General features: G+C 47.0%; 2 protein-coding genes across 2 annotated transcripts; one reads left to right on the top strand and one right to left on the bottom strand.

The window, feature by feature from the left end:
* Positions 1-975: 975 nt before the first annotated feature.
* On the bottom strand, positions 976-3,675 carry SCGB1C1 (secretoglobin family 1C member 1). The gene is made up of 3 exons (XM_036765336.1): positions 3,588-3,675; positions 1,531-1,721; positions 976-1,210 (listed from the first exon to the last, which is right to left on the bottom strand). Exons 1-3 carry the CDS (start codon positions 3,673-3,675, stop codon positions 1,175-1,177), a joined length of 315 nt encoding a protein of 104 aa, XP_036621231.1. The 3' UTR covers positions 976-1,174.
* An 11,333-nt stretch (positions 3,676-15,008) lies between these two features.
* On the top strand, positions 15,009-15,866 carry LOC118855258 (myeloid-associated differentiation marker-like). Its single transcript, XM_036765337.1, has one exon. It carries the CDS (start codon positions 15,009-15,011, stop codon positions 15,864-15,866), a length of 858 nt encoding a protein of 285 aa, XP_036621232.1.
* The last annotated feature ends 10,252 nt before the right edge of the window (positions 15,867-26,118 follow it).

A 26,118-nucleotide genomic window follows, 5' to 3' on the forward strand; every position in this document is an offset into this window, starting at 1 on the left:
TTCCTTCCTCCTGGAGAGTGTTGGCCAGGTGGGGGCAGGAGGGCTGGGGAGGTTGAGCCTCTCTGCCCAGGACAGCAAATGATGGGGAGCCCAGGTTGGTGACTGCCTCCTGTCTTGCCCAAAGGCTTATCACAGATCCCAGGCTGAGTCTGGGAGTTGTCTCAGTTCTCAAGGTGTCTTGGTTACTCCTAAACTCCTGATTAAGGTCTCTGCCTCCTCCTTTGGACTTTTGAGACCTTCCCTCTCATCTCCCTGGGATTTGTCTCTTCCTGGTTTTGTCTGGGCCACCCCAACTCTGATCCTTGGAGCTGGCGGAGGAGACTTGTGTGCCCCCATTCCACCAGCATAAACTTCTTTTCAAAAGAGGGTTTTCCTTTGTCCAGGGAGGGTGAGACTTTGCAGGGAGCCTGTGTCTGTCTGGGGGGCTCAGAATGTGAAGTGATTTGTGTACAAAGTGTTGCATGTTGGCAGTTGACCTGTCCCCAGGAATCTGGCCTCAAGAATTCATTGTTACCGTTGGGCTTGTGCCACCAACCCTTGGGCCCAAGATCTTGACTCTTCCCCAAACCCCATGCAAGAATTTTCCTTAAGGCCACCTGGAGGGTTTGAAACAGCAGCTGGCTGTTTCATTCTTGCCTGGGAGAAGTGGGGCCGTGCTGCAGTGCCAATTTCCTTGTCTACAATGCCCATCTGGATAGCTGTGCCCTCATGTCTGTCTAAGTACCTGAGGGTCTCAGACAGAGCTAATGGGCTTGGGGTTTGATTTCAGTGTAGATGCCTTACAGAGTAGGAGGAGCTGTTATTCTGGAGGGTGAGAGGGCCTCCAGCTCCTTATTTTCCATTCTCTTCCCTTTGGGCTCTAGAGAGAGCCTTGGACAGGGTGAGGACAACATGCCCCGTTCTCTCCCTCCACCCCAGACCTCTCCATTCCACCACTAGGCTGGACAGAGGGGACACAAGCCAAGAACAGCCCACTGAGATTTTATTGATGAAGTGATCTGGGACAGGTTTGTCTGGAGGGGGATGGAGGTGGGTGGTGATAGCCCAGGAACATTAGGAGAGGGGCAAGAGAAGAGGAGGGTCTGGTGAGGATAGGAGCTGGGAACAGCCAGGAGAACAGGGGCAGAGGCAGAGTAGAGGTCTTTCAATGCTGGCTTGGTCTTCTCAACTGCTCCTAGGCATCACCCCCATGACTGTCCAATACAACCACCTAAAATACAGATGTGGAAGTTGGGGGGGGATGCTTCCTAATTTGAGAAAAAGCCCACCCAAACCTGATATGGTGAGGCCCTGGGAGGGTCACTGAGAACCTTACTCCCCACAATTCCTATAGATGGACAAACTGAGGCCAAGAGAGTTGGTCAAAGATGAGACTGATGAGCTCTTGGCCTGGGATGGGGGGATGGGAGCCAGGGAGCCACAGAGGCAGGAAATCTTGGGCCTGGGTCTTGTGGTCCAGGCAGGGCCAGGAGACACACTAAGGGTCTGGGCCTTGGGGGATTGAGGAGCTGGGCGGGGTGGGGCTCATACCAGAAGCTTGACCAGTTCAGCCTTGTGCATGGGAGCTAGGTTATCAATGCATGATTTGAGCTCAGACATGGCACCCTTGGCATCGGGATTGATATCGTAGGGGGCCAGTGGCCCTTCGTAGAGTTCTTCCACGGACCCAACCAGCAGTGTCTGGAGAAACTCCAAGAAAAATTCATTGTCTGAAGCCATCCCTGGAGGTAGGGAAGGGAAGGGGGAATGTAACAAGGGGCCTCTTTGGATCCAGGAGATTACTGTATACAGACCTGCTCATTGGACCCTTCAGACCCACTGCACCTTGGTGACCACCATGTGTGGAGGGGAGGGGGACCTGGAGTACCAGCCCCTTCTAATGATTGTGGTCCTGGGATCCATCTGACTGCACTCAGGCTACCAGCCCTACTGCCCTTCACTCTCACCCCATACCCCCAATCATGGGAGACACACTCACCCAAAGACCAGGAAAGTACAAAGGAAAGGAGAAATAGCCTCATGGTGGTTGGCCCTTTCATGGTGCAGAGAGGGCTGGTCAGCCCTGGATGTTACACCCAGCTGCTCCCTCTCCTGCCCTGTGGTCCAGAACTGGGAGTTCTAGTCAGCTTGTTCCCTGGGCTTTATGTAGATGGAACTGCCCACCCCCTAACTTCCCCCCAGGGCTCTGGTGACATCGGATTATTCTGTGGTTTGGCCAAAGCCCTCCTGGGTAGGGGAGGAGGGCAGAGGGAAGATGGACTGATGAAGCCTTTGGGACAGCTCAGCAGGCCCAGAGCAGACTGAATCTCACAAGGTCATTGGCCACAAAGTGTGGTTTGGTGGAAATAATTGCCCAATTCTTCGAGAGCAGTCTGAGTCTGACTTATCCCTGGCCCCAGGGAGAGGAGGGGAATGTCACCCAAGGGACTCTCCAAGGGACTGATGGGAACCCTGAGCACCCAGGGGGTTTCCTGGGGCCTGCGGGCTGCTCAGCCTTCCTTGATTTGGGGGGGGGGGTCCTTCAGTCTGTAGTCCTGGCATAGTTGGTTAGGATTCACAAGGACAAAAGACACCAAGTGGCCCAGCCAGGTCCTTCTGGTGTTTGTGACATCAGAGGCTTTTAGTCACATTTTTGTGCCGCTTTTAGGTCATGTGGGTGAGTCGCATATGTGACTCACCTTTGACCCTGAACAAGATATATAAACCCAGAGTTTGGCTTTCTCCTTTGGAGCTCTGAGCCACAGCAGGAGTGGCGTGTGACTCTGGGCGAGCCATTGTTATGAGCTCCCCAGCTTTGGAGAAACTTCTCTGGTAACTGTATATTGTGATTTTGTTAGACAAATCTGTCTGTTGATTCATGTTTATTTGCTCTTTTTGTATTTGCTCTGAAGCTCAGGGTACTGGCTTTTCCCCCTGAGCTGAGTGAATGATATTTGTATATTGGATTAAAGTAAGATTGTTAACCCCTTAAGGTTGCTTTCTTTAGTAAAGCAGACCAATGAAACTGTGTTGTTGGGCTTGTGTTGGTTTTTTACCCCCACAGCAGCTGCTAGCCAAATTATTGAAACACCAGGAAGAGATTGATGAATTGGGAGTGTAACTAAAAAAAACAAAAAACAAAAAAAAGCAAAATAGCCCCCCCCCACCCCTAACCAACAATATAGAAATTCTGACAATAAAAGAGGTGAACAAAATTCAAAGCAAAATCAACATTGAATTTATAAATAAATAGAAAGGCATTTTTTCAGTTCTCATAAGACAGATAAAGCTAATGCTAATCTGATAAAATACCACTATCAAAAGGAAATTCCTAAGAATTGAGAAGAGGTAAAAGAAATTATTAGAAATAGCAATGCCAGATATATGCCAACAAAATCTGTAAAATTAAATGGGAGAATATTCACAAAAATGTAAAATATTCAAAAGAACTTAAAACAGAATTTCAACACTGAAATCTCAGAAAAAGAGATGAAATAAATTGGAAGTGAAAGCAGATTCATTGAGTGCTACTATAAATCAAATACTGTGCTATGTGCTGAGGGTACAAACACAAAAGTGAAGATTGTTTGTACCCTCAAGGTACTTACATGATAGTGAGAGGAGGGAGCACTGGTAGGTGTAGGTGAATCCAGCTCTAACCACTCGAACCTCCAACTGCCTATTGGGCATCTCCATCTGGGTGTCCTGTAAACATCTTAAACTTAACGTGTCCAAAACTAAACTCATCATTTTCCCTTACAAACCCTCCCCTCTTTGCAACATTTTTACTGCCCCCCCCCATCTTCCTGGTCCCTCAGGCTTAAACCTAGGGTTGACTCTGGATTCCTTGCTATCTCTTACTCATCAAATCCTACTTGCCAAAAGTTGCCAAAGCCTGTAGATTTTACCTTCATAACATTTCTCGTGCTTAGGGTCATACCAATCAAACTACCAAACATTTACTTCACAGAGCTAGGAAAAATTTATAGTCAATAGGCCAAGTCAACAAGTCAAGCCACTTGACTTGAATAAAGATGGAGAGGAATCTTTGAAGGAAGGTGTTAGTAGCTGGGGAGAGTGGGAAGGACCTCCTGCAGAAGGTGGGATGTGAATCGAGTCTTGAAGGCAAACAACTAGACCAAGAGGTAAAGAGGAAGGGGCAGAGCACTCTAGTGATGGAAGACACAGAGTCTAAAGATGGAGTGTGATGTACGGGGAGCAGGAAGTGGGTCACTCTTAGGTTTGACCCAGAAGCCAATAAAAAAAGGCTTGTTATCACTATGAATAAGCTGACCAGACAGTTAGGGAATACCAGTCCATCTTCTGAATCAGGGACAGGATTTACACCACGATTTCCAGTTGTAGGCTTACTGAGCCACTACCTCTATTGATACCAAGCAGAGATATTGTGAATGCTCTAAGAATTGGGCTCTCATTGGTCATTCTCCCTGATTACAAGGGGATAGGTTAATAAAGCTGGCAACATTCAGCTTGAAGAAGACTCAGATGAAACAGGAAAACTGTCTTCAGGTGTCTGATTGGATTTGTTCTCCTTGGCCCCAGAGGGCAAGAGGAGCAGTGAATGGGGAGGAGTTACCTCAAGCTTGATGTCAGCTGGAATTTCCCCAAAGTGTCCCCACAAGACTGGCCTGCCTCAGGAAGTGAGGGACTCGCTCTCCCCAGAGGCCTCCAGGCTCAGGCCAGAAGGTCACTCGTTGGGGTTGGATGTTGTAGGAAAGGGGATTTTGGGTGGCGTTTGGGTAGGACCAGAGGCCCCTTCCAGACCAGGGATTCTCTTCTCATTCTGTCCTTCGATGGCACTCTCAGTTGCTGTGACTTAATCAGAGGGCTAGAGTACTTCTGCAGGGGTTTCTACATTCTCTTCCTGTCAACTAAAAGACCAGCCCTTCCTTCCATTTCCCCTATGCACCAGCTCTTGTGTCAGCTGACCTCCAGTGGCCAGAACCTGCCAGGCTCCCTGGTGCTCTGCTGTCACCTGGCGGCCACTTCAACTCTAACAAAAATTTCAGTGCCAGGAGGAAGCCCTGCATTGGAAGACAAAAAGATTCAGACTGTCCTCGAGGAGTTTTTGCTCTAATGAGGATGGGTGTGGATGAGAACACAAGATATAAACTAATAATATGCAAGGCAAAGCTTCATGGGCAAAGGAGAGACCTGGACAAAGTACTATAAACACATCTGAGATGGGGAAAAATTACTGAATCGGCGGATGTCTATTAACCCTTAATGCACTTACTCTGATTCTCTAGTCGCTAGGGACAAAAGACAAAAATAAAAACAGCTCAAGTTTGCATCATATTACCAAAGACAATATGGACAGAGAAGGGTCGCAATACCCAACAAGCTTGGCTGAACGCAGAAACCCAGGACCCCATCGACCCTATTCCAGCTCCAGACTCTCAGTTGAAGGAACAGCCTCAGGCCCAGCCCAGCTCTCTCTGGAATGCTCTCTTGGAGACTGAGCACCTCTCTCCCCATCTACCACCCGCTGTCACCTCTATGCCTTCAGTTTCTCTACTTCTTTCTGTGTAGCAAGAGGTTGTCTCAATATGAACACGGATCTGAGAACAGATAGTACTAGAATCTATTCCTTCTACAAGGGAGACTTTAATTCCTGCCAGGAGGGGCAGCAGGAAGCTGGAGCCAGAGGCCATCATTCTGCTCTCTTCAGAAAATAGGGTACCCCACTAGACATATCTATCTGCTCCCTTATAGATTGTTACTCTAGAGGAAGTAATTTTAATCTTCCAACTAAGCTCCTGGTCACTATTCATTAATGGCAGTGGGGGCCCCCAAGATTTATAGCCAAGGCTTGACCTCCCTGCCCACCAAATACCAGCTCCACAATGAACACTCACATAGCAAATTGAAAAGAAACCTACTTGTCCAAGTTGATAGCAAAGTAGGAATAAGAGAAAGTATATGTATGAGTATATATGCCAGACAGTGCAGAGTGGAGGATTGCTCCCAGTGGGAGCAAGGGAACTCAGTTCCACCGAGAATGTCCCAGATCTCACCTAAAGGTAAATTATCCACAATCTCTAATGTGTAAGCTAGTAGTGGGTCCATGACTGAGTTACACATGTCTCCTTCTTCCCAGAGTCATTCTCTCTTCAGATGGGGAAAAGCTGAAGAGGAGTTGAAATGGCCCATCTTCTTTCTCAAAGCTAGAAACCCGAAGTCTGAAGAGAGCAGATTTCTCTTCTCTCTCACTCTTCTCAACTTTTTCCTGCCCCTTATGCAGGCACAGGACATTGATCTCCACTAATGATCAAAGAGCTCCACACCAACAGGCTTTGGGATTTAGATTTCTTGTTGTTCAGTCATTTCAGTCATGTCTGGCTCTTCATAACCCCATATGGGTTTGGGGTTTTTTTGGGCAGAGATACTGGAGTGGTTTGCCATTTCCTTCTCCAGTTTAGCACATAGTAGATGCTTGGCAAATGTGCATTGATTTATTGATTTGTCTTTTGGCCTGTCTCAATCTCTTTATCTCTCTGACCCAGTCTTAATCTTTCTTTGTCTCTGTGTCTCTTTCTGTCTGTTGGTCTTACTTCATCAACTTCCATTGGTTTAACTGTCATATCTATGTAGATGACTCCCACATCTATCTAGTCAGCCTGTTTCAACAATCTGGCTAGCAGCTGCTGTGGGGGCGAAAGACCAACACAAGCCCAACAACAAGCATGCTACCAGCACTCTGAAAAAGCCCAGGTTCTTTTGATCTGCTTTAGTAAGGAAAGCAACGTTAAGGGATTGACAAGTTTACTTTAATTCAGCATACAAATACCATTCACTTAGCTCAGGGGAAAAAGCCAGCACTCTGAACTTCAAAGCAAATACAAACAAATTACAAACATTGACAGACAGACCAAATACAATTCATAGTTACCAACATCTGAATTCAGCTGGGGAGCTCACAACAACGGCTGGCCCAGAGTCACTCGAGCCACTACTGCTGTGGGTCAGAGCTCCAGAAAAGGAAAGCCAGCCCCTGGTTTGATATCTTTTTCAGGGTCAAGGGTGAGTCACACATACGACTCACCCACATGACCTAGAATCGTCACAAAGAGGCGACTTAAACCCACGTGGTCTAAAAGCCTCTGATGTCCCAAACATGTCACTCAAACTCATGTGTAAACTAGGCCCTCTCCTGAGGCAAGGAGGTCACAAGGACTCCCAAATCTAATCAAGGAAACAAAGGCCTAACTCTTCAAGGGCACTTGGTTGAACTGAGTGCTAAGAGCCCATTTTGTTTACCAACACACAGCCCCAGGATCTCCTTGGACCTTGCAAAATGGATGTCCCAGAAACTCCCCACTCACCTTGCTCCATGCAGTATAGGTGGAGTTGCCAAATCTTATTATTTCTAACTTCACAATTCCTCTCATGCCCAACCTCTTTTCTCCAGCCACATAACCAGCTACTACCTTGGCTCTGTCCTCCTGTTCCCTACCTGTTGGTCTCTCCTCACTCCAGGCCATTCTACCTACTGTTACCAAAGTGTTTTTCCTTAAGTACAGACCTGCCATGTTACTGCACTACCCAATATATGGCAGTGGTTCTCTACTATGTCCAGAATAAAATAGAAATTATTTTGTTTAACTTTTAGAGCCCTCCATGGCCTGGCCCCAATCTATTCACGTGCTGATCCAGCCATACTGCTCTTCTCTCTGTTCCCCACACCACAGGCTCCACCTCCCATCCTCCCAAGCCTGGTTTGCTTTCCTTCACAGAGTTCTTATCTTCCTTCAGATGCAGCTTGGGCCCCACCTTCTGCATGAAACCTTCTCAGACCCCGTTTTTCCCCTTTCCCACACAACTGCTAGTGCCTTCCCTCTCTAATTGCCTTGCATGTAATGTAACATGTATGTGTGTGTGCATGTATGCAACTTTGTGTTTATGCTGGACCTATGTTTATATGTGTGTAATGGAGGGGGGTGGTGTCTAGAACATGCACATACCTCAGCAGCTTGCTTTGTTGATGCAACCTCTCCATGTGAAGGATGCATCCAAAGGGCCTGCTTCCAAGAAGGTTGGGATGACAAGGAAGGAAGTGCTTGTAGAGACTTGTAGAGAATGTGTAGACATTCTATGACTGTGTCCAGCTCTCCATGGTGAAGGAGAGGCTCTTTCATTGACTTTGGAGGCACCTGGGAGGCTTGGGTCAGCTTCAGCTACTTCCGCTTTGTCTTTCTTCATTTCATTTGGTGACTCCTTCCTTCACACATCACACAAGAGACATCCAGTAAAGAGGACAGTCTTAGAGCCTTCTTCCCCTATGAGGCCAAATGGCTTCTCCCCTGAGAAATGGGTTAGAACCTTTGTTATTGCCTTTCCCATCTAGGTGGAAAGGGTGGAACCTCACAACTCAGTGAATTCAGAAAGTTGTCGTGAAGAGTCTGCAATATCCTGACGTCATGGAGCCTGGGGATCAGGCCAGGTGATGAAGCCAGCTCAGTGCCAATGACTCAAGGAGCAGGGCATGATCTTTATGCACCACCTGCTGGACCCTGAAACAAAGGCTCATCTAGCAGTGATGCTACCTTTAGATTACACTGGGAGTCTCAGAGACTCGGAGCTCCTTGAGGGCAGGAACTGTCTTTTGCTTTTCTTTGTATTTCCAGCACTCAGCCCAGTGCCTGGCACACAGTAAGAGCTTAATAAATGTTTGTGGACTATTGACACTCATAAGCCATATTTTCGTCCACTTTCCCCCATTGAGGGGGAACCTTTAATTTCCAGTTCTTAGTCACCACAGAAAAAGAGCTGCTATCAGTAGATTTTGAACATATGGGTCCTTTTTCTCTTTCTTTGATCTCTTTGGCATAAAGGCCAGTGGTCTTGTTGGGCCAAATGGAACGCACAGTTTAGTAACTTTTTGGTCATAGTTCCAAATTGCTTTCTAGCTGGGAATGAGTTCCATCTACAATGCGCTGATGTGCCCGTTTTCCTACAACCTTTCCAACATTTGCCATTTTCCTTCTTTGTCAGCTTTTTTGATCTGATAGGCATGAGATGGAGCCTCTGAGTTACTTAATGCATATGTCTGTAATTATTAGTGACATGAAACATATTTTTATTTTGCTGTTGGCAGCTTGGATTTCTTCCTTTGGGAATTGCCTGTTCCTATCTTTTGATTGTTTGTCAATTTGGGATTAGCTGTTATCCTTATAAATTTGAATCAGTTAATTGTACATCTTGGAAGTGAAATCCTTATCAGAGAAACTTCCCGCAAAAGCTTTCCCTGGCTAATTGTTTCCCTTCTAATCTTAGCGGTGTTGGTTTTATTTGTGCAAAAATATTTTTAATTTTATGCAATTAAAATTGTTCACTTTCTGTTGCGTGATCTTCTTTATCTATTATTTAGACTTGGATTCTTCTCCTGCCCATAGATATGAAAGGTAATTTCTTCCTTTCTTCTCTAAGTTGATTATAATGTTGTCTTCCATTAAGGGGATTTGATGTGTGAAGTTTGGATTCAGTCAAAGGGCTGCACTTGAGGACCTAGAGGACGACATGTAGCCTTGAGGCTGCAGGTTCCTCACCCTGATCTAGGTCATGTATCCATTTGATTCTGATCTTGCTGAGAAACACTGAGAGTGTTCCCCTTCCAGACTGATTTTTTTTTTAACTAGGTAAAACTAGGTAAAAAAAAATGACTGCCTCATTTCCTACCTTGCCTTAATCACTGAATGGGCACTGCCTCAGTCAAACTGAGACCTATTAAAGACCTTAACCTGAAAAAGCCACAGTTCCCCACTGCATCCAGGGCTGTCTCTAGTTGTCCTGATCTATATCTGGCAGCTGTACCCAGCTGACTCCGGAGGAGAAAGTGAGGCTGGTGACTTTGCACTGCCCTGCCTCACTTAAATCCAATTCACCTGCATGTTCTGACATCACCTCTCTGATGTCATGGTCCCCTTTGAGAACAAAAGACGAACAGCAACAGTGATCTTGGTAAATGGTGTGAACTGCTGGTCTAAACCCAATTTCTGCCAGACTCCTGTCCAGTTTCTCCAGCAGTTTTTATCAACTATCAATTCTTATGCCAGGATCCTGGGTCTTTGGCTTTATCAAACACTAGGCAATTGTTTGCTAAGTACCAAACATATTCCATTTATCACCCTGTATTTCTTACCCTGTACCAAATCATTTTTATGATTACTGCTCCATCTGGCATTGCCAGTCTCCTCCCTTCCCTCTTGTTTTCATCATTTCCTTGTCATTCTTGAATTTTTATCTCCACTGAACAATTTTGTTATTATTTTTTCTGGCTTTAGATAGTAATCCTTTGGTAATTTGATATGGTTACCAAAGTATGGCTCTGAATAAGTAAATTGATTTAAGGAGTATTGTCATCTTTATTATATTGGCTCAGCCTACCCATGAGCAATTAATATTTTCCCACTTATTTAGCACTGTTTTTATCATCATAAACAGTGTTTTGTAGCTGTGTTCATATAATTCCTGCATTTGTTTTGGCAAATAGACACCAAAATATTTTAAACATTCTGTAGTTATTTTAAATAGAGTTTCTTTTTCTTTTTTAGTCTCTGCATGAAGAATTTTGTTGATAATATATGGAAATGCAGATTATTGGAGCCACTTTACACCTTTCTCCAAACAGCTCCTTGATTATCATTTCTAGTCTCAATCAATCGACAATCTAATGAGGGAGACACCTCCCTCGAATATACACAAAGAAAGCTACATGTAAGAGAAAATAGGAAGTAATCATCAGAGGAAAGGCACTAGGAGTAAGAAGAGTTTGAGAAGACTTCCAGTAAAAGAATGGACTTTTGTTGGGCATCAAAGGAAACCAGGGAGCTCAGTGGTCAGAGCAAAGGAGGAAGAGCATCCCAGGCATGGGGGAGGGTCAGAGAGAAAATGCCCAGAGTCAAGAGATGGAGGGTCTTGTTTGTGGAACATCCAGGAGGCTGGGTTACTGGATTGAAGAGTAAAGTGTAAGGAGACTGGAAAGGGAGGAGGGGCTGTGTTATGAAGACCAAACAGAACATTTCGCATTTGCTCCTGGGGGAAATAAGAAGTCACTGGTGTTTATTGCAACAGGGGGTGACATAGACCTGTGCTGAATGGAGAATGGACCAGTGGGGCAGGCAGACCTCCCCAGAAGCTATCGCCATAGTCCGGGCCTGAAGCGATGGGGGCCTGCACCAGGGCAGAGGCAGTGTCAGAGGAGAGAAGGGGGTTTAATCCTAATAGTGGTTCTATAAATTCTACACTTCCAAGCTCTAAGGACAGTCACATGCAAATGGGCTGATGCATCAGAATGTTCTACAGTCACGGGACCACAGCAGTCACTTCAAATAGTCCTCTCAGCTCATTGGTCTGGGGGGCAGTTTTCTCTCTGGTCCTCAGGACAGTCTATGTCTCTCCTTTACACATAGAAAGGTGGTGTATCTTTACAAGTGGATTTTGTCACCAATTTAGCAACAAAAGGGGCAGCACCGTATATTTAAGAAGTTGATGAAAGTGGAAGGGCGAATCAAGACAGGTTTCATGCAGAAGGTGAAGGAGGGAAGATGGATAGCCATTCATTTAGTCAATCAATCAATTCACATTTTAGTAAGTGCCTGCTGTGTGCCAGGCACTGCCTCTACAAAGAACTGGGGGTACAAAAGGAGCCCCTGTCCCAAAGCCCGTTGGCATATGACTCTCCTTATTGGTGGAGATGAATGCCCTGCCTTTGTGAGTTGGAGAGGAGAGAGCTCCAACCTTTCATGAGTCCCACCCCTGTTGAGTCCCCTTTTGGGACCCCTCAGGACCAGTCTCTTTGGGGATTAGCCAAGCTTTCAGTCTTCCTTGAACATGAGATTGCTTTGGATGCTTCCAGAGAGAAGATGGAGGAGGCCGACCCCACTTCAGGCTGCTGAAGGGAAAGACTCTGGAAAGACATGTGGGAAGCTGGTGGTCTCCATCATCCTTATCGTTACTCAAGAGACTTTGAGGAGTTTCCTCTTGGGGGAGACCCAGAACCCTCTCTCTTGGATGAGCTGAGCTGCTTCATGCCCAATGAGACAGCTCCTTCCCTCTGTATTGGCTGGTACATATTTCTGTTTTGCTACAATTTGGTTAAATGTGGGTGTTTTTTTTTTGTTTTGTTTTGTTTTGCTATTTGCTATGTGTGTGCATTGTGGAACTGGTATTAATTAGGTGGGGAAGGAGTCAAGCCTTGGATATAGAGCTTGGGGTCTCCTATCCCCCAAATCACAGGGTCATCAAAGGTTAGACGAAATCTGATCATATCCCCTAGATGAACAATATTTAAGGGAGCAGACAGGTATACTTCTAGCCTGGTACCCCCTCTCCCCCACCTCCTGAGTCTCCCTTGGAAGAGGGTGGCGGGAGAAGCTAGAAATGTCTATTCCGCCTCCAACCCTTTGAGCCACACATACAGTGACAAGCCTCCTTGCTACATGCAACTCTCTCCACACATGGCGTCCTCACTACACGTGTGGGAGTCCTTCCTCATTTGCTACACAAAGAAAGGCAAAGGACAGTCTTGCCCCCAAGGAGCTCACAATCTAGTAGAGAAAACAACCATGCACAAACAAGCTATAGACAGGACAAAGGGAAGGTATTCGCCAGAGAGAAGATGCTGGTATTACAAGGGAGTTGGGAAAGGCTACCTGTAGGTTTTATCTAGGACTTGAAAGAAGGAAGGTAGCCAGAAGGTGGTGATGAGGAAAGAGAACATTCTAGGCTTCGGGGAAGATGCCTAGTATTGTACAAGGGACAGCCAGGAGGGAGGCCAGTGCTCTTGGACGGAAGAGTGAGGAGCCTGGAAAGGTAGGAGGAGGCCAGTGATGAAGGCTCTTAAACCCTCATCATCCTGTAAGATCTCATCTGACTGGTGGGTGGACCCATGAACCCCCAAACCTCCACTTAAAGGGGAGCCCTGGTCAAAGCATTTCCTCATTTCTCACCTGGCTTTGCTGCTTTGGGATTTCTCTGATTTTCCCACCATGCCCTGCACAAGGTGCCTTCTCTGCCCCCACCCCTGCCTCTACTTTTCACCTTCCTTTTGTGCACTGTCTGCCCTGTTAAACTGTAATCCCTCTGAGGGCAGGGGCTATCTTTCTTTTTTCATAGTAGTGTCCCTAGTGTTTAGTACAGGGCTTATTGACTGACTGAATTAAAAGCTGACCAGAGAATTTTATATTTGATCCTGGAGGCAATAAGGAGGAACGGTAAAGGTACCCAGATGGCAGCTGGTGTCTGTGAAGACCTGGGAAAGGTCAGTTTGGCTGGACCAAAGAATAAGATATACTAAGCCTGGAAAGGGAGGCTGCCCTCCTTCTGCTGTGTTTGCCCCAATGTCCCTCTCCAGCAATGAGTGTCCCAGTATCATTTAGCCAATTAACATCAATTAGCTTTCGCAAAGAGATATTTCCAGAGAAGATATAGCAAGCACAAAAGTACAGACACTTATTTCCCTCAAACACCTGGGATATGATCTTCTGTCTACCACCTTGGTCCCCAGGAAGATGGGGCTTCAACTTAAGGCAGGCAGTCAGTCAGCTGATAAACATTTAAATGCCTACTGTATTCCCAGGCACCATGCTAAGCACTGGGGATACAGAAAGGAACAAAAGACAGTCCCTGCCCTCAGGGAGCTCATAGTGTGATGGGGGAGATAACAAGCCAGCAAACATACAGGATAAATAGGAAATGATCCAAGGAGGGGCATCACCAGAATTAAGAGGGGTTGGGAAAGACTTCCTACAGAAGATGGGATTTTAGTTGGGCCTTGCAGAAAGCCAGGGAAGCCAGGAGGCAGAGGTGAGCAGGGAGAGCCTCCAGACCTGTGGGCTGGTGGGTCAGTAAAAATCTTGAGTGTGGAGATGGAGTATCCAGTGTGATAGCAAGGAGGCTAGTGTCATTGGACCCAAGAGTGTCAGTGGGTATAAGAAGACTAGAAGGGGAGAAGGTGTAAAGAGAGATCGTTGGAAAATCAGTTGGGGCTGGAAGCCAGGAAGAGCCATGGAGAGAGTGGGCTGGTGTCCTTGATGTGTCGGGGAACCTTGACATGTCGGCAACACCTGATGGCCTTTGACCGCTTCTAGTGAGACTCTGTGGGGACAAATAATATTTCCCGAGAAAGCCTAGAAGTCATCACAAAAGTTATGACCTCCTGCATTAGAGATGGAAACCCTTGGGGATCACAGCTGGTATCTTCCTGGAGACTTCTCACTGCCCTAGACCTCTCTCTGGCAATGTGTCTTGGCTTGGGTAGAGAGAATTTCCTCTCTGGCTGTTAACCTAAATTAATGAAATGAGGCCCAACCTTCCACCTCCCTTCCACAGACATCTGCTTATATGTCTCAAGGTGCAGAAGGTTGAGGTCCATAGGTCTGCAATGGCTCTTTGAGCTCCCTGCCCTTGGAGGGGTACTGACTTCCCACTCCCTGCCAAGTAAATGGAGAAACAAAGAAAGAGAGCTGGAGCAAAGGCCAAAGTCAAATTGGAGGGTTAGTCATTAACTCCTCTTTGTCAATGATTACCCAACCTTGGTGCCCAGTGGCTAACCACTCCCAGGAGGTAATACCGCTGGGAGTGACTACATGAGGAACCGAACACCCCCAGGAGACACCACCCAAGGGACTGACCATTATCAAAAGGGATGAGCCAAAAGAGTGACTATTCCCAGGAGGGACAAAATGAGGGAGTGACCATTCCAAAGAGGGATGACCCAAGGGACTGATCACCCCTAGGAGGGACCACTCTCAGGTGAGGTCAGAGACCATCATCTAGGTTGCAATTCCCTTCCTCCCCTTCTTCCAAGGTAACTTATTTGCCCAGCTTCATCCCTCTACCTGGGCTAACCCTAACCCTACCTGGGCTCTGCCCAAGATAATGACTGCTACTTCCTCCTGGGCCCCCCCCTTTGTCCTTTGAGCCCTGGTGACTCTGCATAGCTCCTCAGACCATGTGGGAGGACCACCGACTTCCTTGAAGCAGCAGTTGACAGTGAGGTGGGCGCCATGCCGCAGCTGAAGCTGGTGCCCCGGGCCCTCATCTCCCTGCTGGGCCTGCTCCGGCTGCTCCAGGTGGTCCTGTGCTGTGCCACCTTCAGCCTGGCAGCCTCTGGTCCCAGCCTGGACTCCCCATTCGGAGTGTGGTGTATGTGTTCTTGGTGTCTCTGTTTCTTGCTGTCACTGGTCGTCTTGGGGCTGGAGGTCCTGGGTTTGGACCAACAACTGCCCCTGTCCTGGGAGAACTTTACTTCAGGGGCAGCCATGCTGGCCACCTTGCTGACCTTCACTGCCTCCATCATGTACCCCATTGTCTTTGTGCCAAGGGACCCAAGGGGCTGGCACTACCAGGCGGTGGCCATAGCCACAGCCCTGTCCTGTATATGCTTTGTGATCTATGCGATGGAGGTGGGACTAACCCGGGCCAGGCCTGGCCAGCTTCGGGGTTTCCTATCCACTGTGCCTGGCTTGCTGAAGGTGTTTGAGGCCTATGTGGCATGTGTGATCCTGGCCCTGGTGGATGTCAACCACATGTATGCCCAGAATGTGGGGTGCCGGTGGTGTATGGCTGTGTTTTGTCTCTGCTTTGTGGGCACGCTGCTCATCATAGGGCTCAGCATAGGGCAGCGGCTGGGCACCTTGCCCTTGCCTGTGGACAAAGTACTGGTGGTCCTCACAGGCCTGGCCTCACTGCTCTATCTCTCAGCTGCCATCACATGGCCCATCTTCATCTTCAAGGATACTCTTCTAGGTCGTCAGTTCAGCTCAGCAGTGGGAGCCACTGTCCTCACCTACATCAACCTGGTGGTCTACACTGCTGACCTTGTCTTCTCCTGCCGCATGGTGTTCTTCGTGGAGTCCACATAGCCCTCCTGCTGTCCCACCCTGCCCAGGAGAAGCACCAGGATTGGAATTTAGGCCTGGGAAGTCAGGGATACCTTCAGTGCTGCCTCCCTACTGGGGAGGTAAGGATCATTGTCCCCAAACAGCTGAATTTATCCTTCTCTTGTCTCTTCCTCACTCCCTGTTCTAGAGGGGAGGGATTGCTGGTTGTCTTCTCTGGGAGGAGGGGTATTTCAGGACACTGTTTTAGAGAGGGGGGCATGTCAGGGGTGATGGAACTGGGGCCAAGTCATCTATCTCCAGGTGATGCCAAATCTAGGTAGGGAGATCAGGGCTAGCAGAAGTCACCCAGGGATCCCCCCCTCCCAGGTGACACATAGCAGGGTAGACTTGAAGGGGAAGAGAACTCTCCAAGGTGGTAGGGGAGGGGTGGGAACTTTTCTGGGCAATAGTTGGTGGACCAACCACGTTGGCAGAGAGACAGCTACTTCTTACTAGATTCCTGGCTGCCCCACCTACCCCCCATGAGGCTGTGTCTCAAAGCAGGTGGGAGCCATCGAATTCTGGATACTCTGTGGCCCTGGGCTTCCTCCATAGGGGGTGGGGGGGTGGGGTGGGCAGCAAGGATACAGATGGGGGAACTTGGAGGTACTGTGTGGACAGTGGGGTGGGCCTGTTGGAGCCAATGGCCCTGGGGGATACACTTCCTTCCCTGTCCCAAGCCCCCCACCCTAAAGCAGGTCAGGCAGTTAAAAGACCCTCTGTGCAGGGGGACACCCCCATCCTGTAAATGTCTGGGAGGATGGCAAGCTCTAACACAATGGGGGAAGTGGAAGGGGGGGTGGTCTGTTTCAAGGGTCACAGTGGCCAAAGCAGGCCTGACTGAGAGTTTAGCAGGGGTCTCTGTGAGCAAGGTTGGGCATTAGATAGTCCTGCCAGAGCCAGGTCAAGTCCTGGCAGCCTCTGGTCCCAGCCTGGACTCCCCATTCGGTGTGTGGTGTATGTGTTCTTGGTGTCTCTGTTTCTTGCTGTCACTGGTCGTCTTGGGGCTGGAGGTCCTGGGTTTGGACCAACAACTGCCCCTGTCCTGGGAGAACTTTACTTCAGGGGCAGCCATGCTGGCCACCTTGCTGACCTTCACTGCCTCCATCATGTACCCCATTGTCTTTGTGCCAAGGGACCCAAGGGGCTGGCACTACCAGGCGGTGGCCATAGCCACAGCCCTTTCCTGTATGTGCTTTGTGATCTATGCGGCGGAGGTGGGGGTGCTGAGTGGTAGTGGTGGTAGGGATGAGGGTGAAGAGAGGCCATTGGACAATACTGGAAGCATTGCAGACACTGATGCCCTTGGAAACTGAAGGAGGCCCATTTGGGTCAAACGTGTCTGAGTCTTAATTCAGACCATGGGGAATAAATGTCCAGGCTGGCCTCTGAGGGACCCTGGGAGACCAGACTTTCCTCTGTGATTCGAAGGAGCTCCTGTGGTGAGCAGAAGTGTCACCTACAGGGCCAAAGCCTGGACTAAGAGTCAAAAAGATCTGGATTCAAGTGCTGCCTAACCCACTGTGGGCACCACCAAGTCATGGAACTTCACCCTGCCAGGCGTCTGTTCAGATAAACCAGAAACACTTTACCAGCCTGAATCAGTGGAGGGAATTTCCCCTACTAACGAAATTGTGGTTCGGGCCTACACCCATATTCCCACCCACAGCCCACAGTATCCCGTGGTGGGGAGTGGTACAGTCCCTAGAATTCAATCTGTTCCATTGAACAAACATTGGTACTCTGCCAGAAATGGTGCTAGATGTGTGTGTGTGTGTACGTGTGTGTGGGGTAATGAAAATAAACAGGGTCTGCTGAAAAGGGTCTTGAGTGCTGCAGTAAGGGGTCTGAACTTGATCCAGTGGACACCGGGGAGCCAGAGAACTTGCAGGAGTGATGGAGTTAGAGCTGTACATTAGGAAGTTGTCCTATTCGGAGAAGGGAGAGCAGAATGAAAGGGTCTGGTCTCTGCCCCTGGAGGTCCTGTCAGACCAAGTGTAACCAAAATGGCCTTTGTTTTCTTTGAATAACTCAGCTTACCTCATTGAGCCTCTGGACGCTGTGGCTTGCTCTTCCGGGGCAGGAAGCCCAGAGAGCATGCCAGGAAGCAGTGAACTTCCTGTGTGATGAGTCATGGGGCTGGCTGAGGGGAGGTGTTAATGTCTACACTAGGGGGGAGGGGCCAGCTCAAGAACCAATCAGCCCTGGTCATTCAGGCGGCACTTGATGATGTCAAAAACCCTATAAGAGGGGAGAGGGCAGCTTGAAGTGCTCTCTTTCCTTTTCCGGTTGGTGTGGGAGCAGCGGCAAGCAAGCGTGACTCTGGGCCAGCCCTTGCTCTCGGGCCGAGCCCAGATGTTGGTAACTATGAATTGCATAGGGTCTGTCTGTTGATATTTGTAATTTGTTTGTATTTTGGTTTTGAGGTTCGGACTGCTGGTTCTTTTCCCCTGAACTAAATGAATGTTTTGAACCTCAGGGTGCTGGTTTTTTCCCCTAAAATAACTCAATGAATCTGTATTTGGTCTGTCTCTTGATGCTTGTCTGTATGCTCCCCTGAACTAACTGAATGCTAACTGAATGCTGGCCTTTTCCCCTGAACTAAATGAATGTTGTCTGTTTGCTAACTGAATGCTGGATTAAAGTAAGCTGGTCAACCCCTTCACCGTGCTTTCCTTGTTTAAGCAGATAAAAAGAACCTGTGCTTTTCCGGCATCCCGGCAGTGTCCTGGGTGCATCTTACGCCCCCACAGAAGCTGCTAGCTGGGTTGTTAAAACACCAAGCTTTCTCGGCCCTCCCAGGAGGTTCTGTCTTGGTTCTGGGGCAGCCTCAGAAGAGGCTACTAAGGGCCTTCTGTGGCTCAAGGTGAGGCTTGGAACATGGGCATTTGGCGGGAAGCCTTGCCCGCTTCCGTCTTGCTGGTCTGCTGTGGCAGAGGCTTCCTTCGGGGACATGGGAGTGGAGGGTTGGGCCATCCTGCCCCAGTTCGTGCTAGTGGCAATGGGGGCGGCGGCTGTGGCAGAAGAGGAGGCGGAGTGAGAGACAGTGAGAGACATTCTGAATAGACAGGGCAGGAGGCTGCTGAGAGCGAGGCTTGTGCCTCCTATGGGACAGAAGCCCAGATCAAGAAGCTTATGACGGGTGGGGCTGAGTAATGAGGGGCCCCTCAGACATTTCATGGGATTTGGGTGTGGTCAACAATCCAGAAGCTCAGCTCTCTTGGGAGACAGAATGTTAGCTCTCCCCAGCTTGATGCAATTAGCCGTGATTTAAAAAACCAGTTGTACAGCACAGAGACAAGCCAGAGTTCTGGGGCACTCCACTGCGGACCTCCCTCCAAATTGGCTAAACTATTAATGCTTTGGGTCTGGCTATTCCATCAATTCCTCGTCCCCATAGTTGTCCTTTCCTCTCGCCCCTCCCCCTCCAGGGAAGCTTGAGGCCTTTGGGAGTTCTCCAGGAAGCCAAGTCAAGCTCACTGGCCTGTCTGCAGGCCTGTGGCTCTGCCTATACTTCCCCTGATCTTCCAAATGGTTCATGTAATGGGCCATGGTTCAGCAATGAGGTTGGCCCATTCTGTCAGCACCTGAAGACTGTGCTCAGCCATCCTATAACTGGTTGAAGGGGGATTGGGTCTTGGCAAGGACCCTCTTCCCTTTTTCTGAAGGAAATTGACTAGTGGGAAAGTCTTGTATGTGGGGGGTGAGGTGGGGGGTTGGTGTCTGTGCAGCACTTCACAAAGCCTGAGGGAAAAGCACAGCATCTTGTTGCCACTAGTTCTGACCAGCCCAAAGTCAATTGGGGCAGACACCTAGTCTAGTGAACCATGAATTGCCCAGTATGGGAGGACACTGAGAATTTTTAAGATGAAGGTCCCAAGGAGGCAACAGTCAGAGGGGAGAAAGTCAGAAAATGAGCAATAGGAGGAAATAAGGTGAGGGGAGACTAGAAGTACCAAAGATCTCCGGAAGAAGAAAACTCAAAGACTTCATTTCGATTAATTATTTATTTATCTGCCTATCTACTACTTTATTCATTCATCCATTTATTTATTTGTTTGTTTTATCTCAAGGACTTTGATCATAAACAGATACACCAACCAGGAAAACAGGAGCAATAGGAAGAACTATGGCCTCTAGATCTAGTGAGTTCAGGCATCTATGAACCAATACTGAAAAATGAAGGAAAATGATCCAACACCTGAGGAGACAGAGGACCCTGTAGGATGTGAGGAGAACATGTCTCCTCAGTGATTTTGATGGGATGACAGGACCTGGACCCCTAAAAGGAAAAGACCTTGTCTCTGAAAGCAACCCAGCCCCTGAACTTTCCTACAGCAGCATTTTGCCTGAGGCATCTGGCCCAACCCAGTTACCTAGATACTCAATAATCCTTTTAACTGTCCTTTCCCAGTGGCTCTCAGATCCAGCCCAGACCACTTTCGTTTGTCTGCAACTGGCCCACCCCAGGCTATTTATCAGTCCTTAATCCCATCCAGATCTTCTCACTGTCTTGTCTGGTATATGTCTTTTATATATCAGTCATATCCCCACCAAACCTCAGATTTACTAGAAATCTTGCCTGCCATACTGGTGAGTGGGATGGTGAAGGTCTCTCATAAAATCTAAACCCCAGCCTTTCTGTAAATTGAGTTCGATAAATAAAAGTGAAGACTTTTCAGCATGGCTCAGGGCTTCTGACTCACAGCTAGGCCTGAGTTTCAAATCACCTGATCCGTAGGAATCTGAAATTTAGAGCAGTCTGACCCCCCCCCTCCCCGCCCCCACCAGTATGAGCCTTGCCAAATAAGGATAAAAGTGTTTCTAAGAGTTGGCATTGGCTAAATTAGCATTTGCTTGTTCCTTGATCTGGGGTAGATAGATTTCCGCATTTAGATTGTGAGCCTGAACTCCACCAATGAGAGTAAAAAGGTCAGTGGTCGGTGGGGGTTGCTGGATTCTGCCCTCTGGGTGCCACCTCTCCCTACTGATTGTCTATTGGTTGGGAGATCACCCTTTCTCCCTAAATAAAGACTCCTTTTTCTCCTTTTTGCTTCTATGAGGAGTCTCTGAATATTACTTGAGTTGTCTCACACACTGGTGTTATAATAAAACCTCGCTACTTTGCCTGAAAGAAGGCTTGAGTGGTTGAATTCTTTTGAGGCAGACTTGACCTGTACCCATACATTTTGGAGATCCCAGTACCTCAAACCACAACAGTTTAAAAGAGAAATGAGAATTATGTGGACAGAGTTTATGTCCTGTATAGCAAAAATAATGCGCAGAATAGAAACACTTGAATTTGCCGTGGCAAACCTCACCAAAGAAGCAAAAGAGAACTATAGATTGGGAATCCAAATACACAGAAGTGAAGGACAGCCTAGGAGAGGAGTAGCAAAACCCAAGAACATCAAAAGAAAATCGGCTCACTATTAATTTCTGTCTCCAAGATAAGGTGTATAGAGGCAACCTAAGGATCATAGGTCTCCCATAATAACATGACAGAATGGAAAACTTTATCACCATAATGAAGGAAATAACAGAAGAGAGCTTGGGTGGGAGCAGGGGTTCCCACCAATGGATGCTCCTATGGGTGAAGAGAGATAGGCAGTGAAGGGGAGTGAGGACCTTATACTGGGTGAGGTCTGGGGTATTTGATGCTTGAAAATTCTATTCGTCCTGGGAGCAGGGAGGGATTTGGTACCCTGGAGGCAACTGGTGCCTGGAAGGGTGGGAGAGCATGGACACGGGGAGGAGATTTCCAGGCAAATGTTAAAAAAAAAAAGGTCAACAAGAGAAGGCTGAGATCATTGGTAGGCTGCATAATCAGGGACATGGTAGGGGAGGGACCCTACCATGGGCCAGTGACAGGTAGCTCAGTGGTTAGAGAACTGGGTCTGGAGTCAGAGAGACTCACCTTTGTGGATTCAAATCTGAACTCAGAACCTTACTAGCTGTGTGACTCTGGGCAAGTCACTTAACCCTGTTTGCCTCAGTTCTTCATCTGTAAAATGAGCAAAGGAAACAGAGGGAAGGAAATGGTGAACCACTCCAGGATCTTTGCCAAGACAACCCCAAAGAGGTCAGGAAGAGTCAGACATGACTAAAAAATGACCAAAATGGAAATGTTAGCTATTATTATTATTAATGGTGATTAATAATAATGATAATAGGCATTGCTCTGGAAGAGAGGTACAATGGGAAAGGGGAATCCATGGGGTGAGCCCTACAAAGCAGTGGCAGAAAGCACCCAGAGGAGGAACCTTAGAATGGATTCCTTGGAAGTTTTGATAGCAGGAAGGAGACAGAGAAATGAGACACCAGAGAATTACAAGGGCTGTGAAGCAGAGAATTGCGGTCTAGACTAGACAGGAGGAAGGTGGAGAAAGGGCACAAAAACCAGAATTTTATAAACTAAGTAAGAGCTGAAAGGGAAGAAAGGGAGGGTAAACATGGAATGAGAAGATAGGCTCAGGAGGGAGGGAAAGAGGGAAAGATAGTTGGCAAGAACAGTCAACCTAAAAAAAACTGAAGCAAAGTAACTGAAGGAAAATAATACTGTACTTACAGCAGAAAAGGGAATTTGAACCTGAAAAACTTCTGCACAGATATCATTCATACAATTAAGGTAAGAAGGGAAAAAAAAAATCAACCTCTGTATTTATCAAATTTGTATCAAATTTCTCTGATAAAGGTTTGGTATCCAAGATCTATAAACAATTTATATCTATATCTATTTATCTATATCTATCTATCAGACTAATGGCCATTTCCCAATAGATAAATGGTCAAAGGATATGAACAGTTCTTAAAAGAAGGGTTACAAAGTACTCACAACTATGTGGGAGAAGTCCTGTACTCCTGATGTGGATCTCTAAAGATTAAAAATAATATTAAGGGTTGCTTTTTCAGTACCTTATGAGGCCCCTCCTGAGCCTGAGGTCATCCTAAAGTCTCCTCCCCTTATCTTTGAGTTACCACATAACTCCCCCCTTATCCTGGACCAGGGAGCTCCTTGTTTCCTGTCCCACTCTGGGTCATAAAATGTCTCCCTTATCTTGTGTCAATTGTTGTCCTTATTCTGTAAGGCTTATCCTATCCCTAAATCTCCAACCCCCATAAGAAACCCTAAAATCATCCCACAGGCCATATAGCTTTTTGTCTATATAAGTCTGGTTCCTTCCCTACATCAGTGCCTTTGTTTAGCTCCTTGCTAAATCTCAGGCCCCCTGCTTTTGTGTCAATAAAGCTCCTGATGGCTACAGAGAAGGTCTTAGTGAATTCTTTCACATTTGATGAACCAGCTCTCCTAACTCTGACCTCATCACTCTGAGTTATTACTCTACCAGAAAAAATGTTTTATTAATTTAGATTAAATGAATTCTAAGCATTTCTGCCTAGAGAGAGAAGGGGTCCCAAGGATAGGCAGTCACCCTCCACCTTTGAAAAATCTCTCCCACCCAAGCTGTATTGTAGTTCCCACTTATAATACCCTTAAACAATCAGCACATTTCCTCAGTCAAGGGTGAGCAAGTGTTTTGAGTTTAGCTAATAACCTCCAAATAACTACCTTTAGATGTTGATGTGCCCTAAAACTCCTTGAGTGCTTGTCATCTGAGGACTATTCCTTCCACCAGGTCAAATGTGAATGCTAGAAATCCTTCTAAGCCTGAAGCAGTTTGTGGGGTTGCAGATTAGTCACCTTCCATTTCACCTTGGTTTTGCACTGTCCTGCTAACGGTACAGGTCCTCTGGTAAGTCAGAGTTGCTGGGACTTGTTCCCCTTTCTTCCAGTCAGAACCAGGCAAATGACAAATGATGTCCACACCCCTCAAACTTGAAATTTCACTACCAGTCCTAGGGGTGCTACAATTCATCTTGGGAGTAGATGCACTTTCACCTAAGATCAAGGAAGAACAAATATCAGGGAGTCAGGCCCAGGCTCAGATTTGGTTAGGCAGGACACGGGCTGTAGATGCCATATGCTCATGGTAACGTGTGGTGAGGTTCTAAGAAAGGGTAAACTGTCCTTCTCTTGATCCTTTTGAAAAGCATCTTGAAACAGTGCCCATGATCCAAAACCAGAAAGGAAGGGACCACAGAGGGTGGGGGGAATGATCCTTTAAAATAAACACTGAGTTTTCAGCTCTTGCTGCTCAGGGGACAATATGGGAGTATCTGATCATCTCTTCAGTGATGAGCAGGCCACAGCTGGGCAACTTGGGTCCACTTGTGCTTCACATATGTCCTGCTCATGCCCTTGTACACCCTGGGATGCCTTCTTGGCCTCATTTCTATCTCCCCATTAGCTCCTGTAGTAATGCTTTCACCTCACTCTTCTAGAGGGAGACCTTAAGGTTCTGGGGGTGCCCCAAAGAATCAGGGTGTCCTTCTCTAATGCTTGATCTGCCATTCCAGTGTCCCTTCCCTAACTGGCTGCCAGTGGCTAACTCCCTGGTTCTATTGAACCAATCAATGAACATCAATTAGCTTTTCCAAGGGTATATTTATTTTGAAGCTATAGCAAGAACAGAAGTACCAACATTTGTAGTGGTGCCTTCTCCCCTTTACTGCCTCAGTCCCTGGGGAAAAGAAAGGGGATTCAGACTTCATATGGTTCCTACATAGCCTTAGTCCCACCAAGGTCACATTTAAATACAGCATTACTGCTGGATGAATCTGCATATCAGCTACTGTTGGGCTGGGTCCCAAAGATTGTTCCTTGGAGTTTGGATGCCAGCTATACTAGTTGACCACAAAATCTAGCTCCTGCTCCTAATCCTCAGATAGATCACTTTCCTGACTTGGTTAGCAGGCTAAAACCCATTATAGAATGTCAGAACACATTCCGAAACAGGGAGTAAGACCCTTCCATCCTACTTCATCACTCTTCTGAAGCAGGTTTTCTGGCCTCTTCCCCTTTCCATGAGCCCCTTTACTTCTACCCCCATGTTTTTCTTTTCATGTCTGAGCTCGTGTCCCCTCTTACAAGAAGCCCCTGTTGGAGAATTTCCTGTTGTAACAATTTGGCTAGCAGCTGTTGTGGTAGTGAAAGACCAACACAAGCCCAACAACAAGAATGCTGCCAGCACAGGTTCTTTTGATCTGCTTTACTAAGGAAAGTAAAATTAAGGGGTTAACAATCTTACTTTAACCCAACATATACATATAAACTCACTTAGTTCAGGAGGAAAAGCCAGCAACCTGAACTTCAGAGCAAATACAAACAAATTACAAACATACATAATATAAATAGACCAGGTCACAATTCGTAGTTACCAAAAGGCATCAGCATCTGGGTTAATGAGCCAGGGAGCTCTTAACAGTGGCTGGCCCAGAGTCACGCACCACTCCTGTGGCTCAGAGCCCCAAGGGAGAACGCCAACTTCTGGGTTTATATATCTCGTTCAGGGTCAAAGGTGAGTCACACATGTTACTCACCCATTCGACCTAAAAGCATCACAAAAATTCGACTTAAATCCACGTGGTCTAAAGCCTCTGATGTCACAAATGTCATTCAAACCCAGGTAAACTAGGCATTTCCTTGAGGCAAGGAGGTCATCAAGGACTCCTAATTTAATTAAGAAAACAAAGGCCAAACTCCTCAGGGGCACTTGATTGAATAAGCGCTAAAAGCCCACCTTAATTACCAATATATTTCCTCATTTCTTCAAAACCATACCGTGTTTATTTTGTGAAAATCTCACATTTACTTCTCTGTGCACAGTTTTTCTCTCAGTTGAATTCCTTGAGAACAGGGACAATTTTATTTGTGTCATTTATTCCCAGTGCCTAAAGTGGTAAGTGCTTATTAAATGCTTCTTGAGTGGAAAAAGTGAAGTGAATCAAGATGTGGACCTGGGAAGTGCGAGATGACACCACAAAATTGAATTCATTATATTTTAATGGACAAGAGATGACTGATTACTGGTGTGGGACTGATGAAAATCAGTTCTTTGTATGCTTCCTGACCATCAGCTTGTTAGAGCAAAGTTCAGAGTCAATACTAAATTATAAAAAATAAAAATGAGATGTTATGGTATACAGTAAAGTAACTCTAACCTGACCTGTTCAAACAAACTGTTGACACTCCAAAGTGGGAAATGGATAAATGAATTGTTATAGACACAGACTATTAACATTTCCTAAGGAAAGGTAAGCAGTAAATCAATTGCCACAACGAGGAGGCAAAAACAGCTTAGGAACCACCTCAGCCTCCAAACACTCAATCTCT

This window comes from Trichosurus vulpecula, chromosome 6 (assembly GCF_011100635.1).
Source record: "Trichosurus vulpecula isolate mTriVul1 chromosome 6, mTriVul1.pri, whole genome shotgun sequence".
NCBI classification, from domain to species: Eukaryota; Metazoa; Chordata; class Mammalia; order Diprotodontia; family Phalangeridae; genus Trichosurus; species Trichosurus vulpecula.

Bases quoted from the DNA above. Each gene is read 5' to 3' on its own strand.
- SCGB1C1 (XM_036765336.1), bottom strand. From the start codon at position 3,675: ATGGAGATGCCCAATAGGCAGTTGGAGGTTCGAGTGGTTAGAGCTGGA. The intron at 1,722-3,587 runs GTAAGTACCTTG...CCCTACCTCCAG, and splicing joins CTCCCTCCTCTCACTATCAT to GGATGGCTTCAGACAATGAA. The intron at 1,211-1,530 runs GTATGAGCCCCA...TCTGTATTTTAG, and splicing joins CTGAACTGGTCAAGCTTCTG to GTGGTTGTATTGGACAGTCA.
- LOC118855258 (XM_036765337.1), top strand. From the start codon at position 15,009: ATGCCGCAGCTGAAGCTGGTGCCCCGGGCCCTCATCTCCCTGCTGGGC.